Source organism: Anabrus simplex, chromosome 10, assembly GCF_040414725.1.
Source record: "Anabrus simplex isolate iqAnaSimp1 chromosome 10, ASM4041472v1, whole genome shotgun sequence".
Lineage (NCBI taxonomy): Eukaryota > Metazoa > Arthropoda > Insecta > Orthoptera > Tettigoniidae > Anabrus > Anabrus simplex.
In genome coordinates this window covers 126,667,670-126,695,577 of record NC_090274.1, presented here as the reverse complement: position 1 = coordinate 126,695,577, position 27,908 = coordinate 126,667,670, and the positions used below count along the sequence as shown (strand labels likewise).

The following is a 27,908-nucleotide window of genomic DNA, read 5'->3' as shown; positions in this document are numbered from 1 at the left end:
TCGAATGGCAACTTTCCTAACGTGGTGTACAAATTTTAAGTTGGCTATTTAAATTTCTAAGACCCCATCTTGCGTGGCAATTTTTTTGTAATTAATAACAAGCTTTTCAGCCAAAGTAGTTTCCTTCAGTTTAGAGGGGTCTCTGCTTCAATGCCACGCCATAATGTAAGCAATTTTCTCCTCGTAGAGTGGACAAGTCCAGGTGTGTATGGCGCACGTTACAACCAAGACTTAGCTGAGGAAGAAGACCATTTTATTTTTTACTGCATGCTACAAAGAATTTCACGTTTCAAAATAACTAGCTTTTGGCTTAGAAACATACCAAAAGAAACTTTTAGCAATGCATGTTTCTACTGGCAATTCCACAACTGAAAAAGCCTAAAGGATTTTAATATTTTGATATTCGCAATAAAGTAATTAAATTTTTTATATAAAAGATAACGCCAGTACAAATGGAGGAACACCAAAGGAGACTGATCAGCCCACAGTGGCAAACGCTGGTAAGCCAAAAGAGCTTGAATGTTTGAATTACTTGTCAAACAGCTACACTGCCGAGTCGACTGGTGAATGATATAAATTATTTCAAGGATGTCAGCCCTAATGATGATGCGTCAACATATACTGTGCTTGACTCACTTTCTTACTTCTACGAGACAACAAGGTATCCCCTTGCGGCCCATCTCCTGATCATGTACACTATTTACACGTGTCTTTATCTTAAATATGAAAGAGAGACAAATAAAGGCACAGTTCTTGTGAAGAACAGAGGCACACAAAACTGTCATCGTATTCACCTTCTATCCCTCCTGTTGTCACACGACACAACAATATTCAGCTATACCAACAGTGACTCAATGGCTCCTAAACTTGAAACACAAGTCTCCTAGCAGCTTTCACTTAACTCAGCCAGCATCTGGATTGCCTCAGTTTGAGAATTCCCACTGGCAATGAACGTGGTGGTGGTGGTGGTGGTGGTGATGTTCTCATGATTTTTTTCTTTTACAAATATCACAGCTCATGACAGTGAAAGTTGAGGCCAGTGAACAAGCTGAGGAGCCATCGTAATAACTACATGTATCCTGTAACTGTTACGGATCCACTCTTGAATTCATAGTGGAGAAATTCCTACACCACCTCTTACAGTTCCTTCAGTAGAAGTTGAAAATCCTTCCTTTCCGTCACCAATGTCATTTTTGACAGACCTTTTCACTCAAATAATGATGACAGAGAAAGCAAAGAACATCGATGCAACAACTTTCTGAAAGGTCATAACAGGAGCATCTTTACAGTCTTGAGTGGAAAATGAATGACAAGTGCAGAAGTTCTCCTCATACACTCTTGTATGAGGACTGTTCACTTTCCATGAAATGTGAGCCAAAATGCGCCATGCTGCTTCTTTCTTTTTGCAGTTTTAGGCAATTAAAGAAGAGCTTTCATAGCCTTTGGAAAGGTGAATTTCTGATGCCTTTTCACGTCCATTTAGCACATGGACAGGTTTTAACTGCCCTCCGAGTAGAAAGGCTCGATGAGAGATTGCTGACTGCGCACGAACTTGCATCCAAGTTCTATACAATATCCAAACTTCATTATCTATTGCTGACTGCGCACGAACTCAGATCTAATTGTTGCATCCAAGTTCTATACAATATCTGAACTTCGTCATCTTGACATCTTGCAGACCCCCCACTCAGGAACTTTACAACACCGATGACCACGTGTCAACTCAAACATAACGTGTCAACTGTGTGTAGAACTCTTGCAGGCACACCAACAGCTGGGTGAAGGTAGGTCTGTCGTCACCGCTCATGGCCCAGCAATACGCCATCACAGCAAACCTGAAGTCAAAAAACATTTATTGCTACAGTTGTACACTTCTCACTCTTAAACTGTAAAAACTCGTTTTCATGACCTACTTTGTCTGCATTTGACCGTCTCAACGACAGCCTCTCTCTCATTAATCACCCCCTGACGAGCTCGTTTCCATATTATCAGAAGAGCAGCCTTCAACACTCATTGAGAGGCCATCTCGATGCAGAAAGCACTCCATTTTTCATTTGTTTCCTATGTCTCTGTTACAATGACTTATATGGGATCCTTTTCATCTTTTGTATTGCTACAATTTTACCACCCCTGAAGCAGAAACAAGCTGGTCAGGGGTCGAGACTATGAGGACAGAGGCAATCTACTCCTACTCCCACATGCACTGAATGAACATTGCACTCACAGTTCGTCCGGACAGTTGACAGGTTGTACCAGCCTGTAGCCATCTCGTAAGTAGGCAGCCATCTCGAAGGGATCTACCTCGGCATAAGGCTGTTGAGCCAAGGTTGTCAACTCCCACAGAAGCACACCGAATGCCCACTGAAAACAGAAACATGTGTTGATCAGTAGGTGTTTGGTTACAGAATTCAACAACAGTTGGCATCGTTTGTTGCAGGGAAGCTTTGCCAGCAACTGCAATTGACAGAAGCGTCCAGTCAGTTTCTGTCCCCAGTAACTTTCAACAACTGGTCAGGCAACGTTGTAAGGGAAGAAAATCCATGCCCATCCCTCAACCTGGAGACAAAACAGGGGAGGAAACATCATCAAAATTTAAAAGGACAATTAGAGATTAAAGAATGGAAAATCATGAGAAAGTCTTTAGGGCTTAAAATTTAAAATGGAATACATTACTCCAAACCCAACTTGGAAATATATTTCAAAATATCTAAACTTACTGATACAATGGGACTCTGAGGAATTCAATTTTTAAGGCATTTGGAAAGAATGAGTAACAACACACTTACTTATCGAATACACAGATGTATGCAAATCAAACATACGAGATCAAAATGGAATAAGGATCACCAAGTGTGCAGGATAGGAATTTAATCAGGAAAATTGTTCATGCAAGGGGATTCGGCGAAGACAAGAAGAAACCAACGCGACGTACTTGGACAGAGGAACAGAAACCACAACATACGATGAAAGTGAAGAACTATTAGGCAAGGAGGAAAGCTTGACAAACGCTCATTCCACATGGTCCTAAGTGACCCATTCACACAGCAGAAGAAGAAAAAGAAAATCAATCAAGATAGCCTACCTCCATGTTAGTGGATGAACATAAACAGCACTACAGTAAAACCTCGTTAATTCGAAGTCATTGGAGAAAAAAATCAGACTTCGAATTACGTGATTTTAGATTAACCTCCAACTCGGTTATTCTAACACCCGTTACATCATGCAATTAACCTTGATTCACAGTTTAAACCTTTCAAATGCCATGGAAAAAGCTATTTCCAAATGTATCCAACAAGGTGCATTTACATTATTCAAATAATGCACTTGGATAAATCACTGGCGAACATAACCTCACACAGCAAAAGAAAAACTACACGCTTCAATGACGAGGTCAAATTCAATCAATCATCAATCAATCAACACTGATCTGCATTTTGGGGCAGTCGTCCAGGTGGCAGATTCCCTATCTGTTGTTTTCCTAGCCTTTTCTTAAATGATTTTAAAGAAATTGGAAATTTATTGAACATCCCCCTTGGTAAGTTATTCCAATCCCTAACTCCCCTTCCTACAAATGAATATTTGCCACAATTTGTCCTTTTGAATTCCAACGTCATCTTCATATTGTGATCTTTCCTACCTTTAAAGACGCCACTCAAACTTGTTCGTGTACTAATGTCATTCCATGCCATTTCTCCGCTGACAGCTCGGAACATACCACTTAAATGGTTTGTAACATACCACTTAGTCAAGCAGCTCATCCCAATTCTTCCCAGCCCAAACTTTTCAACATTTTTGTAACGCTACTCTTTTGTCGGAAATAACCCAGAACAAATCGAGCTGCTTTCCTTTGGATTTTTTCCAGCTCTTGAATCAGGTAATCCTGGTGAGGGTCCCATACACTGGAACCGTACTCTAGTTGGGGTCTCACCAGAGATTTATATGCCCTCTCATTTACATCCTTACTACAACCACTAAACATCCTCATAACCATGTGCAGAGATCTGTACCCTTTATTTACAATCCCATTCATGTGATTACCCCAATGAAGATTTTTCCTTATATTAACACCTAGATACTTACAATGATCCCAAAAGGAACTTTCACCCCATCAACACAGTAATTAAAACTGAGAGGACTTTTCATATTTGTGAAACTCACAACCTGACTTTTAACCCCGTTTATCAACATACCATTGCCTGCTGTCCATCTCACAACATTTTCGAGGTCACGTTGCAGTTGCTCACAATCTTGTAACTTACTTATTACTCTATACAGAATAACATTATCTGCAAAAAGCCTTGCCTCTGATTGCACTTGTTTGCTCATATCATTTATTTATTATTTACATAGTTTATGCCCACACTGGAGCACTTAAATCAAATTCAAATACATTTACGTTAGCAAAGAATTAACTGAAGATATAGCTTGCATCATCTTCTTCCTTTCCCAAAACCTCTTCATTCTGGCTGACCTGGCTGCCCTTTCTTCATCAGATATGACATATTGTTTGGGTTGTACAGTTCTTAATGACAATCTTATTTGTTTGTTCTTGAGAATCCTTTTTTCTTCTCTATTTTCAATTTGCTTCATTGTAATATTCAGCTCTTCTAAATCATTCTGAACTTCTTTAAACCAATTATTTTTTGTTTTACTTTTCCAAAAGTAATTAAATAGTTGTTTTATTATCCTATTATCATTTATTCTAGAAAGATGACAGAAAAAGGCAATTCTTCTTTTTCTCATTGTATCTATTATAGATTCACTTTCCCTATAAACCACTGCATTAGGCAATAATCTCCATTGTCCATCCACCTGATGTTTTTTATTAATGATTAATTATTAATCATTTATATAATTATAATTATTAATAATTATTAATTATTAATAATAATTATTAAGAAAACATAAAGGTCAGATAATACTGCCTTGAGGAATTCCCCTCTTAATTATTACAGGGTCAGATTCTCTGAGATCTATTTTCTAGAAATATAATAACCCATTCGGTCACTCTTTTGTCTAGTCCAATTGCACTCATTTTTGCCAGTAGTCTCCCATGATCCACCCTATCAAATGCTTTAGACAGGTCAACCACGATACAGTCCATTTGACCTCCAGAATCCAAGATATCTGCTATATCTTGCTGGAATACTACAAGTTGAGCTTCAGTGGAATAACCTTTCCTAAAACTGAACTGCCTTCTATCGAACCAGTTATTAATTTCACAAACATGTCTAATATAAACAGAAAGAATGCCTTCCCAAAGCTTACATACAATGCATGTCAAACTTACTGGCCTGTAATTTTCAGCTTTATGTCTATCACCCTTTCCTTTATACACAGGGGATACTATAGCAACTCTCCATTCATTTGGTACAGCTCCTTCAACCAAGCAATAATCAAATAAGTACTTCAGATATGGTACTATATCCCTACCCATTGTCTTTAGTATATTCCCATTCCAGCCGCTTTTCTAGTTTTCAACTTTTGTATCTTACTGCAAATGTCATTGTTATCATATGTAAATTTTAATACTTCTTTAGCTTTAATCTCCTCCTCTATCTGGACATCATCATTATAACCAACAATCTTTACACACTGCTCACCAGTGGCGGCTCGTGGCTGTAAAGTATGGTGAAGAGCTATAACCCGTTCGGTTTCGAGCGACAGATTTAGGAACTTCTTTATTTCTTTATTTGCTTACCCTCAAAGGTTGGTTTTTCCCCTCGGACTCAGTGAGGGATCCCACCTCTACCGTTCCAAGGGAAGTGTCCTGGAGCGTGAGACACTGGGTCGGGGATACAACTGGGGAGAATGACCAGGACCTTGCCCAGGCGGCCTCCCCTACTATGCTGAACAGGGATGGGAATTGATAGGCAAGGACGAGGGAAGGAAGCGGCCGTGCCCTTAAGTTAGGTACCATCCCAGCATTTGTCTGGAGGAGAAGTGGGAAACCACGGAAAACCACTTCCAGGATGGCTGAGGTGGAAGTTGAGCCATTTTCTACTCAGTTGACCTCCCGAGGCTGAGTGGACCCCGTTTCAGCCCTCGTACCACTTTTCAAATTTCGTGGCAGAGTCGGGAATCGAACCCAGGCCTCCGGGCTGGCAGCTAATCACACTAACCACTACACCACAGAAGCGGACAAGATTTAGGAATGACGTGTTGTTTTGGGTAGTTTTGTACTCGTACCTCGTACTTGTGACTGGCGGAGGGTCCAGCACGTGACCACGATTTATTGAATTTAATGTTTCGTCATGACCACGAAAAGCTAGTTGTTGCTTACTTAAATAGAGCACTGCATCAATTACCAACTGAAGGAAAAGCCTATTTAAATGTACATTTTCACTGAACTGTACAATTACAATATACAGTCTGGCATTTTCCTTCAGGACATCAGGGATCGTATTTTGGTTTGTTTCCAATGTCTTCAAATCTATCTGCCATATTGTATGTTCTGCAGAGTGAGTGCTTATGTGAGGAACAAGTTATGTTCAAAAGGGCTCAAAATCCTTCTTTATTCCAAATGTTATTTTTATTGATAAAAGGCAAGCAGGGCCAACAAAACAACTTCTGTAGAGCTGGAGAGGTGCACAACCATGGAAATTCCTTAAACCACGATCGTTTGAAACTAAGATTGTAAGATTTACCGGAATGTTTCACTTCTTTTGTAGCACAAATCTGCAGTGATTCAGTAGGGCGATCAACACGTAGAACTTCATTCTGATCTTCGTTTCTCGAACGTGAGAATGGTGTTTATAATAAAATACACACTATGTCATAAATAGAATACATGTTTAAATAAAACAGCACAACACTACGAATGAACCACGATGCGTAAGTACTCGTACTTCACACAGGATGACGCAGGGAGGACGAAACATTCCGATCCTCCGACAACTTCACTTGCACATTCTGCTATGTGGAAAGTACGCGGGTGACGTCACGGTTGCCATGGCAACCGCCAAGGCCAAGCGCTAGTAGGGAGCACTTGGGAGGTAGAGGCAGCTGCGGAATCTCTCGTCTTCACACACTCTCACGCGCCGTACTGTGGGCGGCAGCCGGCGCTTTCGTGAGTTCCCCTGGTTGTCATCAAGTGATGCGAGCTCTTGGTGCTCCAAACGCCGTACAACAAAACATTTTCTTTCCGTAAAACCAACAAATGTTATAAGAAAAATAAAAGTAAGTAATTCATTATGGTAAAAATAAGTGGTGAAGTGGCACTTCACCTACTTCACCTGAAAAGCCGCCCCTGCTGCTGACTGAATACTTTTGCCTTTTGAAGATCCTCACATACACACTCCCCTTGTTCATTAATTATTCCTGGAATGTCCTTCTTGGAACCAGTTTCTGCCTTAAAATACCTATATATACCCTTCCATTTTTCACTAAAATTTGTATGACTGCGAATTATGCTTGCCATCATGTTATCCTTAGCTGCCTTCTTTGCTAGATTCAATTTCCTAGTAAGTTCCTTCAATTTCTCCTTACTTCCACAGCCATTTCTAACTCTATTTCTTTCTAGTCTGCACCTCCTTCTTAGTCTCTTTATTTCTCTATTATAATAAGGTGGGTCTTTACCATTCCTTACCGCCTTTAAAAGTTTTTTCACATTCCTCAACAATTGCTTTAAACCCATCCCAGAATCTGTTTACATTTTTATTTACCGTTTTCCACCGATCATAGTTACTTTTTAGAAACTCCCTCATGCCTGCTTTATCAGCCGTATGGTTCTGCCTAATAGTCCTACTTTTAAGACCTTCCTTTCTATCACATTTATTTTTAACTACCACAAAAACAGCTTCATGATCACTAATACCATCTATTACTTCGGTTTCTCTATAGAGCTCATCTGGTTTTACCAGCACCACATCCAGGATGTTTTTCCCTCTAGGTGGTTCCATCACCTTCTGAATAAGCTGTCCTTCCCATATTATTTGCCATTTGTTGGTCATGCTTCCTGTCGTTCGCATTTCCTTCCCAATTGACATCTGGTAAATTCAGATCTCCCGCTACAATCACATTTCTTTCCATGTCGTTTCCCACATAACTGACTATCCTATCAAATAATTCCAAATCCGCGTCAGTGCTACCCTTTCCCGGTCTGTACACTCCAAAGACATCAAGTTGCCTATTATCTTTAGAAATGAGCCTTACACCTAGAATTTCATTTCTTTAACTTTTTTTGTAGCTTACAAATACTTCTTTCATCAGAATGAATACTCCCCCTCCTACCATTCCTATCCTATCTCTGCGATACACACTCCAGTTCCATGAGAAAATTTCTGCATCCATTATATCATTTCTCAGCCATGGTTTAACTCCTATTACATTATCTGGTGAATATATATCTATTAAAGTACTTCATTCTATTTGTTTCTTTACTAAACTTCTACAGTTCAACTCTAAAATTTTTATGTTATCCCTACTTGACTTCCAGTTCCCTGTTCCATTATCACCGCTCTCTAGGCCATCCCGTTTCCCTGAATGTACCTCCCTATTACCCTTCCAAACAAATTTCCTAACTTATACGTACCACTGCGGTTTAAGTAAATTATCTGTATTTCTAATTAAACAATTTAAATAACATGTAAAACCGTACCTAATATTTCCAGGAACGAGAGCTGCTTCGAATTAGGTGGAATTTTGAATTAACCGATTTTAAATTATTGAGGTTCTACTGTTCTCTGTTACTCCTCGCACCAAGACATATCGTGTACCCTTCCTCAACGTCCAACAACGAATGCTTCCCCGCATTTAAAGCTTCACAAAGTCCCACTTTCTGTTACTAACCTACTCCTTCCTTTTTTAAATGTGATTTTTTAAAACAACAGTTAAGACAATTGTTGACAAGAAAATAGTTGAATGAAACAAAACTGTTATAGAAGCAGCACCAAAATACATTATTGTTAATCAAATGAACCCTTGAAGCTGTGATTTAATTACATGAAAGACAGCAACAACTCGTTTATTACAATTTGGAAATAGACATCTTTTATGGGAGAATAACACCTACTTGACCTAATTTCATTTTTTCTTGTTTCATATTGTATGTATGTGGTTTTTAAATGGGTATGTTGTTAGTCGTCATCATCATCATCATCATCATCATCATCATCATCATCAATGTCCCACTCCAGTTGCCCGAGTGTGGTTTATGTTGTTAGTATGTAATGAAAATCAAAAGATCTGCTTGTTTTTTGAATGGGCAGATCTTGCAGAAAACAACAACTACTACTACTACTACTACTACTACTACTACTACTACTACTACTACTGTCCTGTATTACTGATTACCAGAATATTAAATCTACAAGAAAATCAACTAACTGATGTTCGAGTGCTTTCTCTAGAAACTGAAGCCTATATATGGTGACTTTTTATTATTATTATTATTATTATTATTATTATTATTATTATTATTATTAGATAAATGTATGTGAAATAAAGTAAAATATAAATAATTCCCAGTATTTTCTGCATTAATTTTTTTAGTCAAAGATTGTATTTTTCTTTAAAATGAGTAAGTCATGAAACTTGGAAATGAAATAAAAGAATTTTGCACTTGAACATGAAAATCTTTTGTGTATATAAGTTTTTTTATTGCCCTCAATGTGGCATACTGCAAACTTACAACATCGGATGCTGCTGAGAAGGTGCCGTGAAGTAAGCTTTCAATGGCAAGCCACTTGATGGGCCTGTTCTCATTGTCTCCGAGGCAGTGGTAGTCCGCCGGGAAGAGATCTCTGGACAGAGCGTTGTCCGTCACCTTCACTCGGAGTTTGTCGTCCACGACGCAGTTGCGAGCGGCAATGTCCCGGTGGACTAGCCGCCGCTTGTGGAGGAACTGTATGCCCTGGGCAATTTGGATTGCCATGTCCACCACCTCTTGTGTGGTCAGCGTGTGGGCCACTCCCTCCGGACACAGCTTGCACTTTTGAAGGAACCTGCACACAGAGGTTTAAATTTAAGAAATTCATTTTTATGTCCATATTGAACCGAGAATAAGAGATAAGTAACAATTAAAAATCCACTTTTTTTAATACTTATATTAAACCATTAAACAAATACGAGAACAGGCAATCATAAATAAACATATCATCATTATATCAATGCACATATAAACACTCTTAATATGGGACTTATCATGCCCCTAAATAATCACAATTTCAGAACTTTGAAGTCACAATTAGAACAACACTTAACACAACATAATTCTTTTCACTCAAGTTAGAACTTCGAAAGTATTGAGTTCGACTTAGAACCGTAAGATTCTCAAATAAATAAAAAGTCTTGTCATAAATGTAATGTTATACAAAGGTCGAACCACATATACAGTTTCTCTGTAAATATGACAGTCCGAATTAGAATGACATTTTAACATAACATAATTATTTAAACTTAAGATCCTGAGTTCTACTTAGAGTAGGAAGATTCGCAATTTAAATAAAAGGTCTTGTCACAATTGATCAGAAGTACAAAGGATGAAACATGTATAAAGTTCCTTTATGAACATTAAAATTATTCTTGAAAAACGAACTGTGAACAGTCGCCTGTCTTAAATGTTATAAATTGTTTCTATGGAAACTGTACTACAGCTCTGGATGGTTTCCTTTAATTTGAATATTGAAATCTATTTAAGAAGGTGGAAGTTATAATATTAATAAGAACTTCAAGGGAATTTTTCTCAGTTCAATGCGGGGTCAAAGGAGTAAAAAGAAGAATAAAGAAAAGTAAATAATGCACAAAAAAAGAAACAAGGGGAAGTAAAAGTTGAAAATAAAAATAAGTAAATTGTCAGGTTGAAAAGGAAAGAGAAGAAGGTAGGGGGACAAGAGGAGGTGAAAAAGGTAAGAGAGAGAAGGGAACTATGGAGGGTACCGAAGGATATGCATAACATAAGAAAGTGTTATGCATAATACGAAAGATAGAGCTGCAGTTAGGAATTTTGTTATTAATAAGAAGTAAAATAAGAAACTCAAACAAAATTTTTGTTTTTTTGGAGATGTCATTTAAATTTAGGCCCGCACTAAAATATTCATCCAAGTGAATGTAACAATTTTCCTAAACCTTTGTTTAGGACCTCCAATATTTCAATAACTTGATCGAATTCAGTAAAGGTATGATTAGAGTCCTTCATATGTTGGCCTACTGCAGAAAACCTGTTATAATTTAAGGCATTGTGTTCTGCGTATCAGATTTTGAAGCAACGACCTGTTGACCTACAGATGAGCAAGAACAGCCATTATAGCAAAACCTATAGACTCCTGATTTTGAAAAAGCCTTTATTAATAGAGGGAGGGGTTGTGCAAAATATCCAAATTTCTGTTGTTAGTACAAAAAGAAATCTTAACATACAAGTAAATGTTGAAAACGTAACAGGATTTGGTTTGTTTCTTGGGAATGTTGTTTTAGGATGATACCTAAATTTGTTCATAATTCTTTCAATAAAGGCCTCTTTGAAGCCATTAGCTTTAGCTATATAATGGATTATTTTTAATTCTCTATTCAAATCAGTTTTGGACGTGGGAATCTGGAAAGCGCGATTTACCAGACTATAATACGTCGTGCTCTTGTGCATTTGAAGGTGACATGAGTCATATCTAACGGTAGTAGCCGTTTGAGTTGGTTTTCTGTAAATACTATAATTAAAAGAGGAAGGATGTCTATTGATTGTTAAATCCAGAAGATTGATTAATCTATTAGTTTCTGATTCCAGTGTAAATTTGATGTGCCGATCTATGCTATTAAGGTTTTTTTAGGTTTTTAGGTTTCAAACTCTTAGGTCGTAGTGTTACATACATGTAGTACATGTTGAAGAGATGTTAAGTACAGAACAAAAATGGCCAACCGGACACCGGTGAAACCCGAACCCACAATCTCCAAATTTCACGTCGGTTGCTCTAGCACTGAGCTATGGTGGTCTACATCATGTTTGTTCTGTTAGGAAGGATCTAAGCTACAGATTGAAAGACGATTTCTATTACAATGTGGTCGTGAAAATTCAACATTCATTGACTTGGCACACAACGGACGACTTGCACGCACTATACAAGTGTGATGGTAGTGGTGCCATACGTAGCTTAGATCTTTTCCAACAGAACATAGATGACGTAGGCCACCATAGCTCAACTGGTAGAGCAACGGACGCGAAATTGGGAGGTTGTGGGTTTGGATCCCACTGGTGTCCAGTTTGCCATTTGTGTTTTGTATTTAACATCTCTTCAACACGTATTGTATGTATGTAATACGACCTCATAGGCTGAAAGTCAATTTTGAATACAGAGTTACCTTCGCCGAATATACATGTCTGCCAGGAAGATGCAGCCACAGAACTTCCAGCAACAAAACTGGGAAACACTCACCGTAGATCTGCTGCTGCCTAACCCTATAGAATATTGTAGACAATGACTACAACTCACCTTTTGAGGTTAGTGTACCCCTGATAGGGGTAGATGAGGAACGGTGCTGTATGGTCCTCGATGGATACTCCCAGAACAGACAACACATTTTTGTGCGTCACCCCGTACATGGCCATCCCTTCTTGGAGCAGAAGAGATACCTGAACTTGTGATGCGTGATCTAAAAAAATAAAGAACACAGTTTAATTATTTATTCCAGTCTGCACCATGTTATTTACAAAAAATAAAGATTCCATGAGATATGTTAAGACTACGTTCGATTGGTGAAACACTCAGACTTTATTTACAATTTGTCCAGATCCTCTCCTCTTGCCATGTGCGGGTAATTTTGAAAATCCCAGCCAAAGTTGTTAAGACCACTCTGTTTAGTCACTGCACCAGAGCCTCTATCTCACCATAATCGTCGGCTGTAACTCGATCAGAATATATATAACTTCTTCCTGCATACATTGACCAGTTCAACTCAGTTTATGGATGTGTTTGCGATGACTAAACAGACCAATCCTGGCATAAAACATACGCCCACACAAATCACTCTCAATGGATGGAGGAGGGCGGGTTTATAATTGACAGAGTTTTCTTGCATAAGGAAATTCTAAGTTCCCATGGAGGGTCTGGGTAGGGTCTGACACATCCCACTCTGAAGAGTCTAGTGTCAGACCTAAGACAAAATGCTGGTTAATAGAGCAAATACCTGAAAAGCCATACATCTAATTTTTGATCTGTTTTCTTGCATGTCGCTTGGCCTCTTTATGTCTGCGGCATTCTCTTTCAAACAAGTTGGCAGCGGTGGATGTAGTGTTGTGCCACAGCACATTCTTCCCATGTCTGTATATCTATACCAGTTGTTTTCATGATGTGTTTCAGCTGGTCCTTAAAACGCTTACGAGGGGCTCCATGAGGTCTACTACCTTAGCAAAGTTCACCATAAAGAATTTGGCGGGGAAGCCTGGTATCACCCATGCGGTGAACTTGGCCTAACCACCTCAGTTGATGAGCGATGATTGTTGCCTTAATGTTATTTAGCTGCACTTTGTCGAGAACTGCCATGTTGGTCACACAGAGATGTATCTTATTTTCTGTTGGTGGAAGCGCTGAAGTTTTTTGATATCATGGCAATAGTGTGTCCATGATTCACAGCCATACAGCAGTTTTAGGTCGTTATTCATGAAGACTCTGTGCATTAACTGTCCAAATGCTGTATGAGCAGCCCCAATTCTTTTATCAACGTCTTGTTCGCAGATACAGCGTTTAGAAAAGATGCTTCCAAGATATGAAAAGTGATCAATCTGTTCCAGTGTTGTGTCTAACATGGAGATACTGAACTCAAGAAGAGTTAATCCTGGGGCAAGTACCTTTGTTTTTTCTGCATGATGGCAAGACCAAAGCGATCACATGCAGTTGTAAAGCAGTTCACTGACTCTTGTAGTTCTGCAGGTGTTTGAGCAGGAGATGCGGTGTCATCGGCATACTGCAGTTCTGTCACCCGGCTAACCAGAGTACATCTTTGTGAGCGAAGTCTTGCCAGACTGAAAAGGCCTCCATCAAAAGGAAATTTAATCTCCATGCCTAAGTTGTTTGCAGATGATTCATGCAGCATTGCAGCCATGTACAGTGCAAAGAGTGTAGAAGCAAGCACACAGCCTTGTTTCAATCTATGAGTGATTGGGAAAGAATCTGATACTGAATTACCACAAAGAACCTGTCCAGACATGCCATCATGAAGAGCTTGAACCAATTCCACGTAACGTTTAGGACATCCAAAATATCTCAATACTTTCCACATAGCAGATCTTGGTACTGAATCAAAGGCTTTTTCCAGATCATAGAAAACTGAATACAGAGGCTGCTGTTGCTCTCTGCATTTTTCCTGGAGTTGTCTAGCACAGAAGATCATACCTGTTGTGCCTCTGGAGGTTCAGAAACCATTGCACCATAATATATATACATAATTTACTGGATAATAACAAGACCAAGTTATTTTTTGAGTTACTGGTAATTAAATTGGTGTAACGACATATTAAAATTATCTGAGGGAAAGTTTGCAAGGACTGCTGATACACCACAGCCACTTTACGTTATCTTAATTCCTCACATTCAATGAACTGTATTTAAATTGGTGTTTCATTTGTAAATGCAATGTGTTTGTGTTTATCCTCCCTCCATATTCTGCAGTGTGAAAAATAGTAATAATTTGAATAATTTTGTAATTTCTTTATCCGTACCAGAAGCTGTAAGAGATGACTCACCAGTTACAGTCTTCACCAACACCTCTTCTTCGTTGTAGGAACCTCGGTATACTCGACCAAACGTGCCCTCCAGGACCACACTTCGTAACCGCACACGGCACCTACAAACAAACAGAAAATATCTCCTTAAAACTAGTTTTACAGATTTACACGAGAACTCAAAATACGAACATTCTTGGGAACTGAATACACTCTGCACACAGCAGTATAAACATATTGTAAAAGGATGCCCCATGAACTACTTTCAAATCTTTTATGTCAGATAGTTATCTGCTAATTAAAAATCAAAATACTGTGATAATGCTTGACCCACCAGCCAACATCTGACATCAAAATAATGGAAGTGTTACTGTTACTTGACAAATATTACTGCTGAACAAACACAAACACGAGTCTGTGAAAGACCCTTACAGGTTATGTTTTGTGAGTAATTACATCGTAACAATAATCTACTGACTGATTTAACCCCAATCTATTCTAACACTTATGCTCTAAGAGAAATGCAGTAATTCTCCAAGACACAAATTTTGTGTATTTGAAAGAGAAAGAAATGTTTAAGCTAAAAGAGGAGAGATGGGTCTCATCCTCAACTATTGGTTTCAATAACTTCCTAGTGAAGCACATTGCATACCGTATGCACAGTTTACAAAAGTTCATTTTAAAGCGTAACAATATTATTTCGCAAAGAACAACTATGCCAGCGAACGATCTATTTCTCGCAGATGAAGAATCACGAAATAATATATCTACTACATCAATGCCTAAATGTACATATATGAAATAGCATTTGAGTTTTTTCATTCTCTGAAGTTTTGGACCTCTTCCAAGTTTCCTCTGATTAATGTTTATCAAACGGCAGTCACCATCGCCAATGATTTATTTAATGTATGGCTTTTAGTGCCAAGTGTTTGGCTTGACTGGTGACCGGTGCATCTAGAAATGAGATGAATAACAGAAAGGAGTCTACTCAAGTCTGAATGTTTCCAACCAACAACTGGAGAGGTCTGGAATTAAGTGATTACAAATTGTGCACTACCTGCATTCTGATGGAGAAGATGTTTGCCACCAATGGGACTCGAACTGGACCTGGCCACCAGGAAGAAATGACGTACAAGCAAGCGGAGAAATTTTATGAAATGTTGTAAACCGAGCAAGTTGGCCGTGCGGTGATCTTGTATCCAGGAGATAGTGGATTCGAACTCCACTGTCTGCAGTCCTGAAAATCGTTTTCCGTGGATTTCCTTTTTTACACCAAGCAAACGCTGGGACTGTATCTTAATTAAGGCCACGGCCGCTTCCTTCCTACTCCTAGCCCTCTCCTATGCCATCGTCCCCATAAGACCCATCTGTGTCGGTGCGACATAAAGCAACTAGCATTAAGATTTAATGTTCTAGTAGCAACTGAGGCTTTCACGGCCGGCGTTACAACGCAGTCTTCGGTGAAACGTCGGGACATTCACTCGCTCCTGGACCACGGCCTGGCTGACATGATTTAATGTTCTAGCTTCATTTATGTTGTTACTATTTACTACTGAAATGCCTGACATACAAAATAGGCTATTTTTTTAATTTATTTGCAGTGTACAGACGAACTATGTATTATACATTCAGCTGGACTGGTTCAGAAAAGTGTGTGGCGTAATAGGCACTTTTTTCGATTTTTCACATTAATGAAAATTGTAATATGGCTCGGAATTTTAAAACGAAAAGGGAAATGTTTAATCTCCTGGTAGAATATTACATAACGTTCACCTGAAAACACTGTTCATTTGTGGTTCTTTATCGCACCTCCGAGCGTGGTACTGAACGTGTGTGAAATGTGGTGGTGGCAAGCACGAAGGAGAGGTGTGTGTCGTCCATCCAGTCACCTGCGTCGAACTTGTCCTCTGACACTTCCACGATATGGATATTCAATGGGACTAAGCAATCAAAGTTCCCAACCTAACTGTTTAAGAACCATTCACAGCTTCCACTTCTCATTCTGCACACTGCCATGGAACACATCACTAAACGTCCGCACTGATGGCCACTTGGCTCTTCTCCACTGCTCGAACAACATTCTTAAGTCATTGTTGTACGTGTGGTGTGACACCTAGGCAGGTGGTGTTCTACTTCCCTAAACGAAACAGCTCAAGATGAAGACCGGAAGAACTGTCGTCAAGGGAGCTCCCTCCCCTCGCCACTTCCTGCCATTTAACTAACGATCACACGAGCGTCATGAAAAGAAAAAACTGGGATGATTCAGTGTGAGATATCTTCTCCTGTGCGGAGTCTCAATGTGAAACAGTGTGTGTGTGAAAGAACCTTCCTACGTACCGGCGCTAGATCTTAATTCGCGACGCCCGTGCCACCAGATGACATAATCGGAAATTTACGCAGACAGGTCAATTTAAGAGACCTTAGCTCACATTATAATTAAAAGTAAATCGCATGGGGCCATAGCGATCGCTGCACGTCCTCTGTCTTTATTGAACGGCGAATCGATTTCGACGTTTTCCTCTAGCAGTTGTCTTTTGACAATCTACGACTGAATTTAGAATATATTTATTAGACATCGTACTCAGCGACACTACAACTGATCCTCACAGAAATCTCGTTTCAGCGTTTTCTTCCATGCTCTTTAAGTGTTGTGTAGTGTTCTCTTCTTTGCCCAGTCAGTTCCGGTTTTTCTCGGAAACTCCATGCGGTGAACCAGGGCCCTTGACTTTCTATCTAGAGAATAACCGAAGATCACTCGTGATTATGTCTTCTCCTCAACTTCCTGCAAAGGACTCAAGATCTGTCGTTCCTTCGTTTTCAATTTGTAAAAGACAGTTATTATTGTAAGTACATATTTTAGTATGTGTATAAACAGAATATACTACAGTATAACCCAAAATTAAGTATACCGAAATCACGAATTTGATGCTGAGTTTGCACAGCCTCAACGCAACACAACGAACCATGACGGTCATAATCATCATGATCATCACAAGGGAACCAACTCAAGACATGTTTCATACCTGTGCTGCAGGTTGGCCAAATATTCCTGCCACTGTCTCTCTGGAAATCTTGAGCTGTTCAATATCTTGAGGCACTGGAACTCTGCACATTTGCTAGTATACGATCGGGAGAATACGGCGGGAACGACAATCGGTTCGTAAGGAGATGTGGTTTTATGTGCAGAACGGTTCTGCCACCAGCTGTAGCACTGTTCCCTTCGTGCAAGGGAGTTTAAAGAATTCGTTTCAAACATTTTCCTGATTCCTAACGACTACTCAGTGTTGTACACAAATAAAATGAAGATGGTCTTACCTCTGGATGGTGAGTTCGGCGATCCTCTCGTGTATGTCCTTGTTCACCCTCTCGTCTAACAAGCTGTATGAAGGCAGTCTCTTGAAACTAGCGTAGCTCGCCCCAGACTTGCATGACGATGCCGAGGTGCCACTGAACGTGTTGTTCGGGAGAGGTGTGTCCACAGTGAGGAAGGTGGCGTGTCCCTGCGCACTGCTCGCCGATCCGTTCCTGGATTCCCTGTGGAGCAAGTCGCTTCTATAGGGTACACTACACCAACATTGAATCAGTAGCGTGGCCAACGACACTCATACAAGCTGATATTCTGATTGCAGTGCACTACAAAATCTTATACAGAACAAGAACAACAGTTTTACAATTCAACTTTGGAGGCTTCTCAGAAAACAGATTCAACAAATGTGTTGGTTCTACAATTATGTCTGTGAATGTTTATTGTTTATTTTATTTGTGTAACCATTCCATAGAGGGAAGGGATTCTGGGCTAAGCTCCTGTATTCGACACTTTAATACTTGCAGTCGATGGAATTAAATTATGATTTCATTCTGGGATATTTACGATCTATTCTATACTAATGTAACGGATAATCTCAGAAACTACTGGACCGATTTTCAAATTTCTTTCACCATTTGAAAGACAATACCACACCGGGTAACGTCAGCTATGTACAGTATCTTCCGGGAATAGCAAACCGTGAATTAACAAAAAATGGCAACAATAATAAATCTCAAATTTGTTGTTGGGTTTTTCTACTTCTTCTTCTTCTTCTTCTTCTTCCTCTTCTTCTTCTTCTTCTTCTTCTTCTTCTTCACGTGAGAGAAGCAAGGTTACAGCTTACTATCACACTGCCGGTATCTTTTATGTGGGTCATGTAGTGAAACAAGTCAGAAAACTTATGCCTGGAACTTTAAAAGTGAAAAAAGCTGCCTATTTAACATTGGAGCAGAGCAGATGTAGTTAAAATTATGTTTGCCAGACTTTTTTCTAACTGTTAGATTAAATCCTTATGAACTAGAAATGTCGAGCTTATCTTAGTGTGTACTCACTGTAACATCTCCCCCTGCCGTCGTATCTTGTTGTTCCGGACATAGTACGTGGACACCATCACCACTATCACGAAGATGATAGCGAACGCGCAGCCGATAGCGATGTAGAAGATGAGCCCAGACGAGCTCTCACCGGGGGAGTCCACCACTACCACGTGGTTGTCTGCGAACGTATCTGAAAAGACACAATCAAGTTACCCTCAATCTGTGTTCTTGTGATTCCCCCACAGAACATCCAACTTCTCCTCTTGGTGACATCCCACAATATTGTCGACGTCTCTCATAATCCTGTAACTTACACTAGTGCCCAAAAGTTACGAGTAAGCAGGGCAACAGGAAATAGACCGCAAATCGCACGACATACGTGTTCCCTGCTTTGACTAGCGGCGTAACCACCAGTGCCCGCGCCCCATATTCCCTCAGTCGTCTTTGTCCTGTTATAGTGTGTGGAGTGTACCTCGTGGTGAACGTGACGACATAATGGCACAAAGACGTAATTTGGAAGTAGGCCAGACATAGATCGAAGTCGCCGTATCCTTGAATGTGTCACAAAGTGTCATTTCCAGGCTTTGGAGATGATTTTGAGACACAGGAGATGTTAGTCGTAGGCCAGTACCAGGTCGACCAAGGGTAACCACCCCCTCGGCAGGACCAATATCTGGCCTTAACCGCCCGAAGAAATCTCAGTGCACCTGCAAGACAATTGTCGGCGGAGCTTGCAGCCGTCTCAGGGGTTGCCGTTTCCCGGCAAACTGTATACCGGAGGCTCAGAACAGCAGGGGTGTTTGCCCGACGTCCAGCGGTTTGCGTCCCGCTCACTCCAGCACATAGACGGGCCCGTTTACTGTGGAGCCGTCAACATCGAATGGAGACATGTGCTCTTCACAGATGAATCCCGCTTAAGTTTGCAAAACGATTCCCGTCGCACATTAATCTGGAGAGAACCGGGTAGCCGATACAACCATATGAACATCGTGGAACGGGACCAGTATGGTGGTGGTGGCGTCGTGATGTGGGGCGGCATCATGTTGAATGGCCGTACGGACTTGCACATCTTCATGGGTGGTCCCAGGAACACTGTTATCGCTCAGAGATACAGGAATGAGGTACTGAGACCATATGTTCGTCTCTTCAGAGGTGCGGTTGGTGCAGACTTTCTCTTAATGGACGATAATGCCAGACGGCACCGCGCTGCTCTAGTGGATGAGTTTCCGGCTGGGGAAGACATTCATCGCATGGACAGGCCAGCGAGGTCTGCGGGTCTGAATCCTATAGAACATGCCTGGGATGCATTGGGGAGGCGAATTGCATCCCGCCAGCCTGCCTTCACTAAGGACCCTCCAAGATATTCGCATTGCCCTTTCGGAGGAATGGGATCGACTGCCACAAGATCTCTTCCACCATCTGATAGAGAGCATGCCACGTCGCTGCGAAGCATGTGTGGTCGTTAGGGGTAACCATACACCCTACAGCATATTTTGTTGTGGAAGGCATTGCCAAGTTTTGTTAGTTGTTGTCAAAGGTGTACCTTAGCTACCAGAACCTTTCTGAACAAGTTGTGTGACATATGGTGTGTTTGTTGAGCAATCCGTCTGACATTCCTGTCAGGTGATACGGCCTCGTTTACTGATTATGCTTAACTTTTGGACACTAGTGAATTTACTACGCAGCCTTACCTGCTGCCGTTCTCAATCGTTACAGAATCACACTCCAATTCACCGAGTTGTAGCCACCCATTGAACCAACAGTTATCTCCCAAGTCTACCCTATCACAATACAGATACAGTTCATAATCTAAAATATCTGCTAGATCTTCCTAGAAACCTATAAGTTAAGCCTCAGTGGAATAACCTTTCCCGAACTCTAACTTCCTCGTGTCAAATCAGTTACAATAGTTTCGTGAACGCATTTGATACAATCAGAAAGAATGCTTTCCCAGAGCTTACATGGAAAACATTTCAAACTGACTGGCCTGCAATTAACTGCTTTATGTTCTTTTGTACATCGAGGTTACTACAGCTACTCACCATGCATGCATTCGGTGTAGCTCCTTCATGCAAGCAGCAATCATATAAATATATATTTCAGATACGTCACTATATCACAACCCATTACCTTTAATTTACAGTATACCCAAAAATTGTATCAATCCCAGGTGTTTTCTAGCTTCGAACTGTTGTATAGTTTTGTAAATGTTTTTTATTATAATAGGTACCTTTCATTTCAGTACTTTTCCTCCTTTACGAAAGCATTCTCCAACTACCTTTACATACTGCTCAGTTAATACCCCTGTAAGCCTTCTGTAAGTCCTCGCATATGCATTTCCCTTGTTGATTCCTCGAATGTCCTTCCGGAACCACTTCCTGCCTTAAAATACCTATACATACCTTTCCATGTTTCCCTAAAATTCATATGACTGGCAATTATGCTACCCTTACGGTCTTTCTAGCTAAATTCAATTTCCTAGCAAATTTCCTTCAATTTCTCCTTACTTCCGCAACCATACCTAACTCTTTATTTGTAACCTGCATCTTTTTATATTTCCCTGTTAGAATATAGTACGTTTTTGCCATTCGTCATCAACTTTAAATGCACATAACTGTTTTCACATTCTCCAACAACTGCTTTAAAACCCTACAAGAAGAACTAATCGATAATGTTAATTTCTAGGAGAGTAATAGACTTTGTCACGGACGGTAGGGTAAGACCAAGACAATGATAATTACACAGAGTTTTTCAGGGATGTAAAGGTCAGATCCACCCATGACACCGCTTGTCTGCTATAAGAGGCGGCTAAAAGCGGTCCTAGGGGGACACCAAACTTGGGAGCGTGGGTTAGCGATCACAGGGTCCTTAGCTGAATACTAGCATTGCGTCCACTTACTTGTGCCAGGCTCCTCACTTTCATCTATGCTATCCGACCTCCCTTGGTCAACTCGTTCTTTTCGACCCTACGGTATTAGGTTGCGAATCCTAGGGAGTCTTTCATTTTCATGCCCTTGATAACCCTTGATTACACCGGAAATATATTAATATATTGCATATCCTCCTCTGCGAACCATGTGACCTTGCCGTGGTGGGGAGGCTTGCGTGTCCCAATGATGCAGATAGCCGAGCCGCAGGTGCAACCATATCGGATGGGTATCTGTTGAGAGACCAGACTAACGAATGGTTCATCGAAAGGGGGGTAGCAGCCTTTCGGTAGTTGCAAGGGCGGCAGTCTAGATGATTGACTGATACGGCCTTGTAATAATACTCAACATGGCTTAGCTGTGTTGATACTGCTACACGGCTGAAAGCAACGGGAAACTACAGCCGTAACTAACTCCCGAGGACATGCAGCTCTCTCTGTATGAATGATGTACTGATGATGGCTTCCTCCCGGGTAAAATATTCCGGAGGTAAACTAGTCCCCCATTCGGATCTCCGGGTGGGGACTACACGAGAGGGGGCGATCATCAGGAAGATGGATACTGACATTCTGCGAGTCGGAGCGTGGAATGTTAGAAGTTTGAATCGTTGTGGTAGGTTAGAGAATCTGAAAATGGAGATGGATAGGCTAAAGTTAGATGTAGTTGGCATAAGTGAAGTACGTTGGCAGGAAGAACAAGATTTTTGGTCAGGCGACTACCGAATTATCAACACAAAATCAAACAGAGGAAATGCAGGAGTTGGTTTAATAATGAATAAGAAAATAGGACAGCGGGTAAGCTACTACGAACAGCATATTGAAAGAATTATTGTCGTCAAGATAGACACCAAACCAATGCCCACCACAATAGTGCAGGTCTATATGCCTACTAGTTCAGCGGATGATGAAGAAATCGAAAGAATATATGAGGAGATAGAAGATTTAATACAATATGTAAAAGGTGACGAGAATCTAATTGTGATGGGAGACTGGAATGCAGTGGTAGGCCAAGGAGGAGAAGGTAGTACAGTAGGAGAATTTGGATTGGGACGAAGGAACGAAAGAGGAACTCGGCTGGTTGAATTCTGCACTGATCATAATTTAGTCCTTGCCAATACTTGGTTCAAACACCACAAACGACGGCTGTATACGTGGACGAGACCTGGAGACACTGGAAGGTATCAAATAGACTTCATTATGATTAGGCAGAGATTCAGAAACCAGGTGTTGGATTGCAAAACTTTCCCAGGAGCAGACGTGGACTCTGACCACAGCTTGTTGGTCATGAAATGCCATCTGAAGTTGAAGAAATTGAAGAAAGGAAAGAATGCAAAAAGATGGGATCTAGACAAGTTGAAAGAAAAGAGTGTGAGGGGTTGTTTCAAGGAACATGTTGCACAAGGACTAAATGAAAAGGCTGAAGGAAAGACTATAGAGGAAGAGTGGGGAGTCATGAAAAATGAAGTCAATAGGGCTGCTGAAGAAATGTTAGGAAGGAAGAAAAGATCAACTAAGAATCAGTGGATAACTCAGGAGATACTAGACCTGATTGATGAACGACGAAAATACAAGAATGCTAGAAATGAAGAGGGCAGAAAAGAATACAGGCGATTAAAGAATCAAGTGGATAGAAAGTGCAAGATAGCTAAGGAAGAATGGCTGAAGGAGAAGTGCAAGGATGTCGAAGGCTGTATGATCCTGGGAAAGGTAGATGCTGCATACAGGAAAATCAAGGAAACCTTTGGAGAAAGGAAATCTAGGTGTATGAATATTAAGAGCTCAGATGGAAAACCACTTCTAGGGAAAGAAGACAAAGCAGAAATATGGCAGGAGCATATCCAACAGTTGTATCAAGGTAAAGATGTAGATAATTTGGTTCTGGAACATGAAGAGGATGTTGATGCTGATGAAATGGGAGACCCAATTTTGAGGTCAGAGTTTGACAGAGCTGTGAGTGACCTAAATAGGAACAAGGCACCTGGAATTGATGACATTCCCTCTGAATTACTGACTGCCTTAGGAGAAACCAGCATGGCAAGGTTATTTCATTTAGTGTGCAAGATGTATGAGACAGGAGAAGTCCCATCCGATTTTCAGAAGAATGTTGTTATACCTATTCCCAAGAAAGCCGGTGCTGACAGGTGTGAAAACTACCGCACCATTAGTTTAGTATCTCATGCCTGCAAAATTTTAACACGTATTATTTACAGAAGAATGGAAAAACAAGTTGAAGCTGAGTTGGAAGAAGATCAATTTGGCTTCAGAAGAAATGTAGGAACACGTGAAGCAATCCTGACTTTACGTCTGATCTTAGAGGATCGAATCAAGAAGGACAAGCCCACGTACATGGCATTCGTAGATCTAGAAAAGGCATTCGATAATGTTGATTGGACCAAGCTATTTATGATTCTGAAGATGATGGGGATCAGATACCGAGAACGAAGAATTATCTACAATCTGTATAAAAATCAGTCTGCAGTGATAAGAATCGAGGGCTTTGAAAAAGAAGCAGCAATCCAGAAAGGAGTGAGGCAAGGCTGCAGTTTGTCCCCTCTCATTTTCAATGTTTACATAGAACAGGCAGTAAGGGAAATCAAAGAGAAATTTGGATAGGGAATCACAGTCCAAGGAGAAGAAATCAAAACCTTGAGATTTGCCGATGATATTGTTATTTTATCTGAGACTGCAGAAGATCTCGAGAAGTTGCTGAATGGTATGGATGAAGTCTTGGGTAAGGAGTACAAGATGAAAATAAATAAGTCCAAAACAAAAGTAATGGAGTGCAGTCGAACGAAGGCAGGTGATGCGGGAAATATTAGATTAGGAAATGAAGTCTTAAAGGAAGTAGATGAATATTGTTACTTGGGTAGTAAAATAACTAACGATGGCAGAAGTAAGGAGGACATAAAATGCAGACTAGCACAAGCAAGGAAGAGCTTTCTTAAGAAAAGAAATTTGCTCACTTCAAACATTGATATCGGAATTAGAAAGATGTTTTTGAAGACGTTCGTGTGGAGCGTGGCATTGTATGGAAGTGAAACATGGACAATAACTGGCTCAGAAAGAAAGAGAATAGAAGCTTTTGAAATGTGGTGTTACAGAAGAATGCTGAAGGTGAGATGGATAGATCGAATCACGAATGAAGAGATACTGAATCGAATTGGTGAGAGGAGATCTATTTGGCTAAATTTGACGAGAAGAAGAGTTAGAATGATAGGACACATCTTAAGACACCCAGGACTTGTTCAGTTGGTTTTTGAAGGAAGTGTAGGGGGTAAGAACGGTAGGGGTAGGCCAAGGTATGAATATGACAAGCAGATTAGAGCAGACGTAGGATGCAATAGTTACGTAGAAATGAAAAGGTTAGCACAGGATAGGGTGGCATGGAGGGCTGCATCAAACCAGTCTATGGACTGATGACTCAAACAACAACAACATATTGCATATATGAACCAAGCCTCGGCGCTTCCTTCCCTCTTCCTTGACTATCCGTTCTAATCTCCACACCTACCCTGTATAAGTTATACGCGTTTGTGTTAGTTGTTCACGACGTGGTAAGTCCTCAATACGCTACTTTTCTAATCCACATATCTTTGTATTACATTATGTAAGTAGAGAGCAGAAAGTGTCTAGTAGATTTAACTTGTTTCTTGTAAAGAAGAATCGGTTAGCAGAGGATAAAATCCGTCATGGAACAACCCACATCTAGCTATATTTGCAAAGACGGTGGAAAAACATTTCCTCGAGGCTATCACAAGAGACGTCATGAGGTATCTTGTAGGACAATGCAAACATTGTAGAAGAGAGTTCAAGAACGCTTACAACGCTTAACGTCACGAAGCCGCGTGTAATGTAGCTTCATCGAGAAGAAAATATAAGGAGCTCAACCATATTCAAGCAAATACTAATTTATTTTTAAAAAGTACATCCCTGCGAGAGATATTTAATTCTGCCTTGTTGTCTCGGCCTGCTACAAATTCTGTTACTATGCACACACTTCGAGATAAAGAGAAGCAAGATAATGATGATGATGATGATGAGGAGGAGGAGGATGCTGATGATAATAGTGATAATAGAGAAAAAAGAAGAAGATCTCAATGTTTATTTGCCATTAAAGCTTTATGATTTTAGTTCCATTTTCTAAGCCTACTACACGTTCTGTCGCCGTGCAAACATCTCAGGGAGGGATGCAGGATGAAGTAGAAGAAGATTTCAACGCTAAGTTAAGTTTGTACCTGGAAACACTACTGTAGAAGCACGTTCCTACACATCAACTGTCTGCCTCTGTTATCCCATGTAGACGTAAGATACTGTAAGCACCCCAACCTACTCGTAAAACGTTTGCAACTGCTAAGAGCTTATCTAGATACTGGTTACACAGAGTATCTCAGAACTTATGACGACTTGGCTTTTTCACTTGGACAAGAATTGGTTAATAATATTATGTCATTGCTTGCACATTTAAATTCCGATCTTGTTCATCATTTCATTCCATATTCTTTCTCTTCAAGAAAACAATGTTTACTGTTCTTATGTTAAGTTTGTAGTGCTTCGTACTTCAAGAAACAGACTTTCATTTTTGCTGATGTGTTCTACAAAAGAAGACATTTTTTTTTTGTTTTTAACTTTCGTAAAACGTGTGTTATCAGCACACACTCGTATAAAACATTTCACAATACATTATTGTACATGTAATCGGCCAAAGAGTCCCTTGAAAATTACATTTTTTAACCGATAAATTTTAAGAATAAAGTATATTTTTATTGCTTTAACCTAATAAAATGTGTACAAAATATGGCCATAAAATTAACTGTGACATACTTCTTTATTAAAGCGTCATGCTATGTTGGTAGATTTTACACCTATTTATTGCATGTTAAAAACATTAAAACATGTTAGTATACTAATCAGAGAGAAAGAATGGAAGGGGTCCGATACTTCAAAAAATGAAGGTATCGGCCAAAGGAAGACAAGGGCCACGAAGGGCATGAAAATGAAAGACTCCCTAGGCCTCCATACGTAATACCGTCGGGGTCTGAAAAGAACAAGAGTTGACCAAGGGAGGTCGGATAGGACAGATAAAAGTGCGGAGCCTGGTACAAGTAAGTGCAAGAAATGCCAGGACTCAGTTAAGGACCCCGTGGTCGGCACCCCGCGCTCCAAAGTTCGGAGCCCCTGGGGCCCCTTTTAGTCGCCTCCTACGACAGACAGGGGATACCGTGGGTGTTATTCTACCGCCCCCACCCATAGGGGACACTGGTTTTAAGATAAGTACGGAACTTTGTCTCAAATTTACCAAAGTGTCAAAAACGGAAACACTGTACATATTAACGAATAATTAAAGGTGATTGGTATAATCTGAGGATGTTCCTGTAAAAGGAAGCGTGCCATTCTGTTAATAATAGGTGTTGTTTTCACATATTTTAAGTGTTATACTTTGTATTTCGACAGACTGATCAACTGAGTCGACAATGAAGAAGAATTGCTCCTGATTTTTACCTGTTCTTCGGACAACCACTTGGGGGAGGTTCCTCTCCCTAGTGGTAGGCAACACCTTAAACTTCTGTGTATGGTGAACCACATTAAAACAGATGTCACTAGGGACTTAGAATGAACTCTCTTTAGAAGAGTATTGTAACTGGCACTCGATAGCTTATTTCATCTCTTTGTAAGTTGCCGTAACTGGAGTTTCAAATTAAGTCAACCAATCGTCGCGTGTATCTTGATCAGTGAGGCTACTGGCGAAAGTAGGCGGCTAAGAACCTATCGTTCTTGCTTGCGACGAGAAGAGTGTGCAGCCAGTGAATGTACCACAGCGGCACGTTTAAACACGTTTCTCACAACATAACTGTTTTGCTGAAGAAGCCGACCTGCTCATTTCATTCTTCATATTTATATGCCACCACCCATCGCGTAAACGCGACCGCAAAATTTGCATTCTTTTCATTTTTATCATCAGTAATTGCAAAGAACGGACATGTATCATAGTGT

The 27,908-nt window shown here is 40.3% G+C and overlaps 1 protein-coding gene across 1 annotated transcript in view; it reads right to left on the bottom strand.

Moving 5' to 3' along the window:
• Positions 1 to 632: 632 nt before the first annotated feature.
• Positions 633 to 27,908, bottom strand: part of LOC136882377 (tyrosine-protein kinase Dnt) — a 322,584-nt gene continuing 295,308 nt past the window's right edge. The window contains exons 4-10 of the mRNA XM_067155004.2: positions 19,007 to 19,181; positions 17,963 to 18,181; positions 14,669 to 14,769; positions 12,420 to 12,579; positions 9,632 to 9,944; positions 2,225 to 2,361; positions 633 to 1,835 (exon numbers count right to left, since the gene is read on the bottom strand). Coding sequence (XP_067011105.2) covers positions 1,724 to 1,835; positions 2,225 to 2,361; positions 9,632 to 9,944; positions 12,420 to 12,579; positions 14,669 to 14,769; positions 17,963 to 18,181; positions 19,007 to 19,181 — 1,217 coding nt within the window. The 3' untranslated portion in view covers positions 633 to 1,723. The remainder of the gene's footprint in view (positions 1,836 to 2,224; positions 2,362 to 9,631; positions 9,945 to 12,419; positions 12,580 to 14,668; positions 14,770 to 17,962; positions 18,182 to 19,006; positions 19,182 to 27,908) is intronic.